Here is a 10,680-nt window from a genome sequence, read left to right as displayed (position 1 = left end):
ATGAGTATTGCTTTTGTGTTGATTTGAAAAGCTTCATACAGATGAATAACTTGGAGCCAACATTACTTAATAGTACAGACTGAATTATGCATCCTTGGCATTTAAGTCACAAAATAGCATCTAGTATTTGCAGGAATATCAAGAGAACAAACAACATACAATAAAAACTACTTAAATAAAATCTATTTTACAAAGCAATTTGCTATCTTTTAAAAACTAATCAAAACAATACATAATAAAGTGTTGCTGCAACAGCAAGGCACCCTAATAGTTTTTTCAAAGACTTGTGTACCATAACGATTGTATTATCATTCTGAACAGGTTTTGTAAGAGTTATTTATTTATTTGTTCAGCTGTTTACAAACAGCCAGGGCTGCCCAACTAGCCGTAGGCTATTGTCAATGGCTAACCCTGTACATGTTCGCACACGGGTTATACTGCCCCTTACAGGGTGACACACCCGTCCGGGTGAATGATGTAGATCACCATGTGGCTGATACGAGACAGGTTTGCCAGGCCTCCATCCGGGTGATTTGAAGTGAATCACCAACTCCCGACAGAAAGATTTGCACCAACGCACACCGCACCATCGCACACGTGGGAGTTCTTTAACGTGCATGGGGTATGGCTCTCCCCATACACGGGACCTCCATTTAACGTCCTATCCGAGGGACGAAAAGATTTAGTGTAGTAAGTGTAGTATTGGTACTGACCTTGTGCCCTGTCAGGTTTGGGGCTGGGAGGTGGGGTCTCAGGTTTGGGGTGGCTCAGGGTGAAGGGCAGCTCAACAGACAGGTCTCTGTGATGCAAGAACCCAAAAAAAGTCATTAAAATCTGTACTGTATAGCAAACTGTGTATAGGAGAAAAATCCATTTCTGTGTTATTTTGATATCTGTAACCTACACTTATGACCACACAGGAATATTACACCTAAAGTAAACCATACTTGCAACTATATGAGTACCTACAAACTTAAGATATATACAAACACAGTTGGATTTTTGCTGGTAGCAATCACAAATAACTATACCCCATCTATTGATTATCAGCACATTTAAAACACTCTAAAACCCAGTTGACTTCATTACAGACTACCTGTACATATCATTTTGCTCAGGAACCTTCTACATTCATGTGCATTCATGCTTTAAACACCTACTTGTACGTTCAAAGCATAGCAAAATTTACACAAAATAACATCTCTTTCTAAAACAATTTGAGACTGCATGCAATTAGGTACAGTGGTACTTTAGAAAACTGAAATGATGATGGCTGCAGTAAGAATAGCTCACCCTCCATAGGCCACAATCAGTCGGATTTTAACCTTGTACTGCACAACTATCCCAAGATTCTCTCTGGTTGTGTCCTTTGTCATGCTGAAAAAAATGTTGGCAAATGTAAGTTGCATGGTGAATATTTTCACTTGAAGTTGAATGACTCTATCGGTAGCAGAGCAGAGCTCCAGACATCTACCTGAAACCAGAGATTTTAGAAAAAATAAGTACTTTAACTAGATAAAAGTATCTACTGTGAATCACAAATTGCAGAATGTAGAAACTACGTTTTCTGGCCCTGCAGTGTCACAGTTTCCTTGTACTTGGAACATAATTTACAATGGAAATCTATTTCAGCACCAGGGACAAGTACAGCAATGCAAGAGTGCTTTTAAGATCAAACTATTGATTTGAATGCCAATCAGCACCAAGGACTTGTAAAGCTATGCAAAGGTTCGTTAGCAGTGAAGAGCACATACAAGGAGTCCTTGAAATAATCTAATCAGGTAGGCAAATCGATACATGCTGGGTTCTTAGCCACAATGTGGTAGAGTTGATTAAACCCTGAGGAAGGTAGCTGAGAAGCTACCAAATGTTGGCTGATAAAATCATTTGGTTGTAAAGCTGTGAGACCAGTACACACACATAATGTCACGGTACAGAGGTACAGATTGCAATCTGGCAGAAGTTGATACAGATCCTAATCAAAGCCTGTAAATTGAAAGATATTCCCTGATGAACAGTCAAAACCACTTTGATCCATGTCACTTAAGATCAACGGATTGCACAGGCAGTTTAAGGCCTGTGACACCTAGTAGATTCTCAGTCGAGCAGTTATATGGCCATAACTTTTGATGTAACCATCTGTTTTCAACAATTTTTGGCCAGTTAACGTAATTCACCCATATTCAAAATATGATGACAAGAAAATTGTGGATCCTCAATATTTTGGGTTTAAAAAACCATTTTTTGGTAAAAAATAGGGATGCTATTAAAATGGGTCTGTGCCCACTATGAAATGATTGTCTAACTGAGTCATATTTTCTGGAGTAATAGATTATATCTCTGTGATATCTAATATGCCTGGGGATCTTGCCGCTATACATAGGTAAGGCTCAATTTTGGGGCAAAAACAGAATTTTTTGACAATTTTTTGGTATTTTTCGTACAAATATCAATACAGCCACGGAAATCAAAGATATTGCAAGAAGACCCGCTTGATTTCTGAAGGTCTAAGGCTTAAGAAACCTAAATCTGCCCAAAACTCGTAATAAAACTGGTGTCCTGATGTGGGCAGGGGCCGACGAAACACTACTTACCCTACAAGAACTGCGTCCAAGTAAGACATGCTTGACTGTACGTAACGTTAACCGATAGTAATGTTTTGTGTCTGTATCTGTTAAATCGCTGTTGTATCAATGCGAAATTTCGCAAGCAGTTAGCCTTATAAGGCATCAGTCAACTGCCATACAATCATTTTGGGCTAGAAATACCGATTTATAGCATTATTTTGCTGTTTCCTTGAAGTATGAGCGCCTCGCTGTTTTCCCGCCACTCCACACCCCGGGAGGTCGGACTGTACCACTTGCAGCTCTCGCGGGGGTGCCCTTTTGTTAACCGCTTCTAGTTATGCCGATATTTGATAAATACTAGATCAATATCTTTAGCATTCAACATTAATAAGTCTCAAAAAAAGTAGTTAGTGTGGCCCGTGCATCGTAAGTTCCTGTTTTCGCAATGTAACATTAGGTACTGACATTGGACCGTTCTAAAAACGCTCCGGCCCGGCGGGGTTACCTGAGGTTACGGAGTGGTTCGAATTTCATGTTCGACCAAAACTGTCACAGGCCTTAAAGTGCCCGTGTGACTTGAAGTTTAGGATTCTGAATAGGAGGCCACCTCACTACATGTATATATACATAGAACCCTGATTAAAGTCTCTGTCGACAGAGATTCCAATCAGGATCTCTTCCAGTACAATCATGGACTCTGCCAGAATGTAAATATCTCTGCACTGACATATAAATTGGGTAATTGGTAACTATGCAATACAGTACGAAGAACAGATAAAGCTATGTGCGTAGACATGAACACGAATACAGTAATAAGAACGTCATTCAAAACCAGGGATACGGAATGATTGAAATATCATTTAGTACAAGTGACAGATAGAGCTCTGCAAGTGTGCTTCCAAGATGAATGCAGTAATTGGAATGTCATTCAAGACTAGGAACTAATGAAGCTTTGTGATTATTTTTAGTACTTCTGTACATATAAATGGGGTGATCTTAATTGGCTTTTGGCACAAGGGACAGATGTTTTTTCAAAATTATTGTTGTAATTAGAGTACCATTCAGCACCAAAAGAAATGACAAGCTATGTAACTGATACGGCAAACATGAATGCAGTGATCTGAATGTCTTTCAGCACCAGGGTCAGGCACAAGTATGTTACTGAGTGTTCTTTTGAAATGAATGCTTTAATCAAATCATCAGTCCGCACCAGGGATACAGATATGATACAAATGAGTTGGGGAGATGAACACAGAATGGATATTGCTATGAATAATAAAATGATTTTCCACTATCTTTGTTAGCTTACTGTTTACGTATACTAAGAAAAGGATAAATTAACAAAATGTAATTCAGCACAAATTTCAGAAAGGAAACTTGTATGAGGTGACATTCTTGGTATCTTCAATTGTTGCAAAAAGAAATTTTAAAGGCATATAAAATACTAGAAGCTATTCCAAAATGCACTTGTTCACATAAAGAGAGTTACATTTGACTACAGCCATAGGTTTTGACTTATATGGTGCAGTGCTTTCTTTTAAAATGAAAAACGGAGGTACTGTTTTGGGTGTATTTGTTTTTTTTTGTTTGTAGATTATGCTGATTAAAACCTTATTATCATAATAAATGAGACAGGATAAAACGAGAAATTTGAGGTTTTCAAATTCTTGTAAGCAGAATTTGTTGTAGCACTTATTTCTATACATGTCAAGGTGTCTTACATGGTAGACGAGGCCAGGTTGGTGTCCTCATGCTTTAGTTTGCCGTCCAGCGCCAGTCCGCGTTTGTCCAGGTTGTTCTTCAGAAGCGGACAGACTGTGTACACCTTCGATAACGTCTGACTGGGGCCTACAGGAAAACCATCCCTACGCAACACATCAGGAAAAGGTTATTTACAAAATGTATCAAAGCCAATTTGCTCTGAAAAACTTATCTAAGTTCTGTGTGTCTTTATGGTCTATGCTATTCCATGTGGTTTTTCTAGTGTGTAAATCTTGCATACTTTGAAAAGTGTTGGCAACCCCATAACCACCCGCCCACCTTTAAAATCTGTTATATAAATGGCTGCCCTCAAGTACCATGAGGAATGACTGTAGAAGAAGAGATAATTTGACTACACAGATAACAAAATTACCAAATACATGGGGACACTATGCTACCTTGACAAAGGTTTTACCCAAGGGTTAAGTGTCTGGTTTATGTGCAGGGGAGACTTACTCTGTTTCCAGGATGGCAACTGGACACTTGTACTGGGCCGTGGAGAACAGGCAGATGTCAGCAAACTGTCGAACTGGAGAGAGAACCAGGAAAGGACACACTGAATACTAGAACAACATTTTTGCAAAAATGCAGAATGTTTTCCCTGTAGCCTTTTGTTAAGCTACTTACATTAGGCTTGCCCTATAGCATTCTGTGAAAACAAAACAAAAAAATCTATTTGGTTTTTGGACCAGGTCATTAATATAATCATACTATATCATCAGGCTAGCCCTTAAGTATTGTGTGTGAGTAAAAAATGCTCAGATTTACAACAAACAGCTAATATCCTAATGCAGTTCTAAACTCTGATTGGCTCCTGACAGATAAAGAAATAAAAAGAACACACCAGCAAAAACAGTGTGTTTTTCCCTACCCCACAGAGGAAAACATAATAACATAGAGTATTATGCAATTTCAATATATTCAGTTACAACTATAATTCATCGTGTAGGAGTATATTCCTTTTATACCTTTTATATCATTAACGGGGGCCGCCCTAAGACGGTCCCCGTCGTAAGACGGAACGGATTTTTTGCTGATCTTTTTATCCATAAGTACACTGTGTTTGTTGCCACTGACTATGCTGATTACAAAGGCAAATAAACCAAGTCCATGCACACAGCTTTAATTTTCATTCCAAGTATACTTTACCATATTTACTTCATGTTTTTTAAAAAACAGAATTCTAACAGTAATGTTGACAGTGCTGAATCACTGCGGTCACCGGCCTCTGCGTATTGGCGGCTCGTGTCGCTAACTATACGAACTCTTTCAAGCAGTCACACAACTGCCATGATACACATAAATAAAGCTCCATAAAACACTATGAATATGGGTCTTCAAATGTCTGTTGAGTAGAAAAGCAACCAAAAGGAAGCGACATAAACATTGCCACCATTGTACTCCCAAGGGAGTGTGGCCGTGAAGGTGACAGACTAGAGAACGCTCCAAAGATTTATTTGACTGTAACAAATGATTTGTGCTGTCTATGAAAATAAGACTTGATAGAGAGATGTAGATGATATTTTCATATAATCAGACCGAGTTTTGTTTATGTTGGCGGTGTCTTTTTTTCGTAATTTTTTTTTAGTCGGGCAGTCACAATCAGTGCATTCAGCCCATTGCCCGTAAAAACATCAGCTGGATTGTTCTAGGTACAGCCTTCCTAATGTGAGACAAGAAGTACATACAGTCACGATTTTACTGTCAAAAGAAAGCTAAAATATCATAGTATTAATTTTTTTTCTGTGTACTTAAATTTACCACTTACTTCTGAAGAGAGCAAAATGTAAAAAAAAAGCGTACCGAGTTAGGCACACTGTCCAGCGTAGCACAAAATTGGAAAGTTACATACACGAAATTGTCTCACAGTGTTTGCCGCTTGTAACACGCAGCGCGAAAGGTTCATGAACCACATGAATGCATTTCTTATTCAAGTATGTTGTTCAAATCTATGTGTAAAAAGTTCAGTCATCAAAATTTGACCACTCTCAGGCAACTAGCGATGGAGCGCCATGAGTTTGAGCGCAAGAAAAAGCGTACCGTGTTGGGGCACCTCCCGTTAGTATACAATTCCATTATATCCAGTTACAATTTTAATTTATTATGTAGGAGTTGTATATTCCTTTGATACAAAAAGGAAAACTTTAAGAAAATGCTGACAAACCAGTAAGAAATCTCACCTGATATTCTGATTTTCTTGACTGTCTTGTTGGAGTTGTTGGTAATCTGCACATTAACGTTGATGGGCTCCCCATGGTAGTACAGCTATAAATATAACAGCCATAAATAAAATACAATTTAACACTAGAGAATAAAACACTGTGGGTGGGGGTATTGGACTGTGTAACACAGTTACATTTGTATTTCCACCATCTATTCTTCTTGACATGTTGCTTAGAAACAGTAATAGGATCTTCTTGGAAGGGAAATGAAATCCATCTATTTTTGAACTACATGTACATGATATATGACTCAATGCTTCTCTATAATCTAAAAATTGTGAAGCCAAGTGCTCAAACCTTGGACATTTCAAGGGTTATTCCGTTGAAAATGGAGTCATATTTTATGTTAGAATGAAGAAGGAAGGGTTTAATTGCATCAAATAATTTTATAAAACAAAAAGAAATCTTTTCAGACAACTTTCCCCACCTCTTTATCCAGCGAACACTCCAGATGTAGAGGGTTGGCGCTCATCATGAATTCTCTACTGGCCTCTGCGAAGGGCTGGGGTCCAGGCGTTGAGGGGGCATATGTCACTTTTCGGATGGCAAGTCGTACAGAATTTCTGCGAACAAAAAAAAGAATCCCACAAATATTATGGAAAAGTTGACATTTATTTCAAGATGAAATTAAAGATATCCACATATTTGGTTGTCACTCCTGCCTTCATCAAGAAGAATGACCGTATACTTCTGTCATGTGATCTAATGGGCACTATGATACGAATAGTCATCTTTGGCAATGACAGCTGGACTACATGACGGCATGTGTTATTTACCCTAACTTAGGATGTTGGAGCAAGTGCTAATGCTAACTGTTACACAAGCTCAAGGTGAATATTGACATGTTACTCACAAGGTCACATGACTTCAGAAATAGCACAAATGTAGGTTAAAGGTGACAAAAAGCCTCTTACAGTAAGCATACAATAAGATGCACACATGCAGTTACTGCAGCAATGGTTCACATGAAGCAGGATTTGATGAAGCCTATTGGTCTTTACCTTTTGTGAGGTTTTTCATCTGACATGTCTGCAACAAATGCCTTCAGTTCGTAGTCCACACCACATGGCTGGAAGTTAAAACAACAAGTGAATATTCACAGTCCTAGAGAGAATCATGGCAAAGGTGTAAAGTAACTGTTCTATTCTACATGGCCTTTAGTGATCAAAACAGCTCTGACAACTTTGTTTCAAACTATTTTGAAGGTAGTAACTACTACAATGTATGATGTAGAGGGATTAGTGTTAATGGTATTGAGGGTTAATCAACTTGTTGAATAATTAACTACTTAAGGTTTTGGGAAGTTGGGCTATCATTTCTAAGATTTACAAAAATATACTATATTGCATGAATGAAAAAAAAAAGACGTCAACACTGATAATTTTTAGGGCATTGTTGTTTCTAAGACTACAATAATGGACATGATATTAGTGATGGAGGATGTTGCTCATTTGCTGTTTCCAAAATTGTCTATAATATTATGTTATCTTGAATGAAAATTTATGGACATTATTGTGGTTGCTATGACTACATGATGGCATGTGTTATTTACCCTAAGTTAGGATGTTGGGAGCAAGTTCTAATGCTAAATGTTACACATCTAATATTATGTTATTTACAAGGAAATTTTGGGGACATATGATTCTCATTGTAATGACTAACTATATTGTAAGTGATAACACTAAATATATGTTATTTGCACAGACGGGGGATGGGGATACTTGGGGTTAATAACTACAAGACTAACTGTGGCGATGGAACAAATATTATTCACACTGAAGGTTTGACAACATTTCATGTTTCTGTTTAGCCTTACAACACTAATGTGATCTAAGGTGAAATAAGTTTTAAATTGGATTTTAGGGGGTGTTAGACACTTATTTGAGCTAGCTGTAGTGTGAGATGAAAAATATGTCAAACGTATTAGAAATTAGGGCACTTAAGTTTTTAAGGCAATTGTGAGATGTGATATGGAATGAGTATACGTGTTATTTACACTGATGGTTTGAGGAAAATTTTACTGTGGCTTCTAAACTAACTGGTTAGAATGGAAGAAATATTTATTTGCGTTTAAAACTTACTGTTTCCTGGGTTGGCAGGGTTCAAGCAAATGACTTATTTTAGAATTTTTAGGACTTAGTTGGCAGAGGAGCTAAAACCATAGTATAGAAAACCCATGAGGGATAAGCCCCTGCCAAAGAAGCCCTGGGAGTATAAGACTGTTGGAAGAAAAACTGACAGGAATGTCATCCCCTACACAGAAAAACATGGGGATGACTCCGAGGATCCTACAACAATTATCATAAATATGGCTGTGTGAAATTAGAGGCTTTACTACTGTTAGTACCCTCCAGCTGATAAAGGGTACTAAATCAAGTATTATCCTTATGGTAAGTACATGTACATGTAATATCTTACATGTCCATAATACTATTTAGCTTTAGGCCACACCAATATAATCTTTTGTTCTTGGAATTGCCGCACTAACTTTTTCTGATTTGAGAGATTCTGAAAAGAGTTGAAGGATACATATACCATTCAGGATATGAATTAACCCCTAAATGGTCATACTTTGACACCAACAGTTGGAGCAAGTTAGACTGGGTACATAAGGGTAGACATAAGGACTTCTTCCTAGCCTGGGTACCATCCAATTTCTACGGCCCGTAGAGATCGGATGGTATCCAGGCTAGGAGCAAGTCCTTATGTCTACAAATCAGAGATCCAAGAAATAAAACTTTTAACATGAATAAAGAGAGCCATACAGAATAGAGATGTCAGAGATGTTACGATGAAGATAATCTGCCTCATTATGCAACTAAAAACTTGACATTGCTGTTTCATTTGGTTAAAAAAAGGGCAATTTGGGGGTACTTAAAAGATTGCAGAAAGCTCACGATACAAAAATGATAGAAAAATATTTTCCAATGTAACCATGAAGTCCAAATGTGTACTTATTATTCACTCAAATCGATTTGCAAAAATGTAACACTTCTAATAAGAAGTAACAGTCCTTCGACACTAACAGGTGACCCATCTGAAATGTTCTGAAATGTCTGGGCACACACCTGTGCCTTTACAAAGTCTAGAGGGATCAATGTATGAGGCATTGGATGCCTTGATTAGAATTCATGGACACTTACAGGCTAACAGGCTCTACCTAATGTGTGCTGACACATACCTTCCCAGTGTCCCCTGGGGCGGGCTGCAGCGTCACCGATGATGGTGCATTTTTGGGCATCTGTGGAGGAAAATAGGGTTGTTCCAATCAGCAACATTGGTAGGGGTGTGCCAGAGATTTCTTTCTCTCCATTTTGTATTTCAATTACACACATATACATGTACAAGATGAAAAATTGTGAATACTATTCACTTTCTGTTGCCCCAATTCATGGTATATATGACATCTTACAATTTCAATTCCATTCTTCCTACCATTATCAGTGTCTGTTTCTTAACTCAAAGAAGAAAGCATACTTTTTTAGGCATTCTGTCCCATGGCCAGTTTCGAAAGGAAATCTACTTGACAATGTGTGAAAGAAACTAAGTACATATGCCTTCATACAATTCCAATTCCATTCTTCCTAGCACCCTTTCCTGTCTGTCTCTTACCTCAAAGAAGAAAGGATAGGCATTCTGTCTCAGTTTTTAAAAGAGAGTCTTCTTAATATGTGACAGACCTTACTGTTCAGTATGACTTCATACAATTCCAATTCCATTCTTCCTAGCACCCTTTCTTGCAATTGTCTGTTTCTTACCTCAAAGAAGAAAGGATAGGCATTCTGTCCCAGTTTTTTGATGAGCCTCTCCTGCAGTCTGGTTAGAGGCTTCTGTGTTTCTTGCACCGGTGGGTAGACCTGGGCAGAGGCGATGTACAGGTCCTTTCTGAACGTCAGCCCCAACACGTCCAGGTCCTCCCGCCCATATCGGAATGCTGCTAGAATGTGCGAAAACACTGCGAGAGAGGCGGATAATGAAAAAAGTTACTAATGTACACAATGTTTGTTGTTTATTTCAGGCACTACGGCCCATACACAAAATTAATACAAAATACAAACACAATCATGATATACTTAAACTAAAGAAACATATGTGGGGTCGTGATGGTTTAAACTAAAGTAAATATGAAA

General features: G+C 38.1%; 1 protein-coding gene across 3 annotated transcripts in view; it reads right to left on the bottom strand.

Moving 5' to 3' along the window:
- The window catches only part of LOC118427274 (beta-arrestin-1-like), a 30,385-nt gene that overhangs the window by 5,421 nt on the left and 14,284 nt on the right, over positions 1-10,680 (bottom strand). For 2 of the 3 annotated variants that reach the window (XM_035836959.1, XM_035836961.1), the window contains exons 5-14: positions 10,309-10,505; positions 9,732-9,791; positions 8,632-8,637; positions 7,552-7,619; positions 6,978-7,113; positions 6,509-6,593; positions 4,785-4,857; positions 4,289-4,432; positions 1,294-1,377; positions 714-799 (exon numbers count right to left, since the gene is read on the bottom strand). In XM_035836959.1, coding sequence (XP_035692852.1) covers positions 714-799; positions 1,294-1,377; positions 4,289-4,432; positions 4,785-4,857; positions 6,509-6,593; positions 6,978-7,113; positions 7,552-7,619; positions 8,632-8,637; positions 9,732-9,791; positions 10,309-10,505 — 939 coding nt within the window. The remainder of the gene's footprint in view (positions 1-713; positions 800-1,293; positions 1,378-4,288; positions 4,433-4,784; positions 4,858-6,508; positions 6,594-6,977; positions 7,114-7,551; positions 7,620-8,631; positions 8,638-9,731; positions 9,792-10,308; positions 10,506-10,680) is intronic. The other variant, XM_035836960.1, reaches the window with a different exon arrangement.

The sequence above is a fragment of the Branchiostoma floridae genome, chromosome 12 (assembly GCF_000003815.2).
Source record: "Branchiostoma floridae strain S238N-H82 chromosome 12, Bfl_VNyyK, whole genome shotgun sequence".
NCBI classification, from domain to species: Eukaryota; Metazoa; Chordata; class Leptocardii; order Amphioxiformes; family Branchiostomatidae; genus Branchiostoma; species Branchiostoma floridae.
Note: the sequence above shows the minus strand (reverse complement) of the source record. Positions and strands in the feature narration are given on the sequence as shown.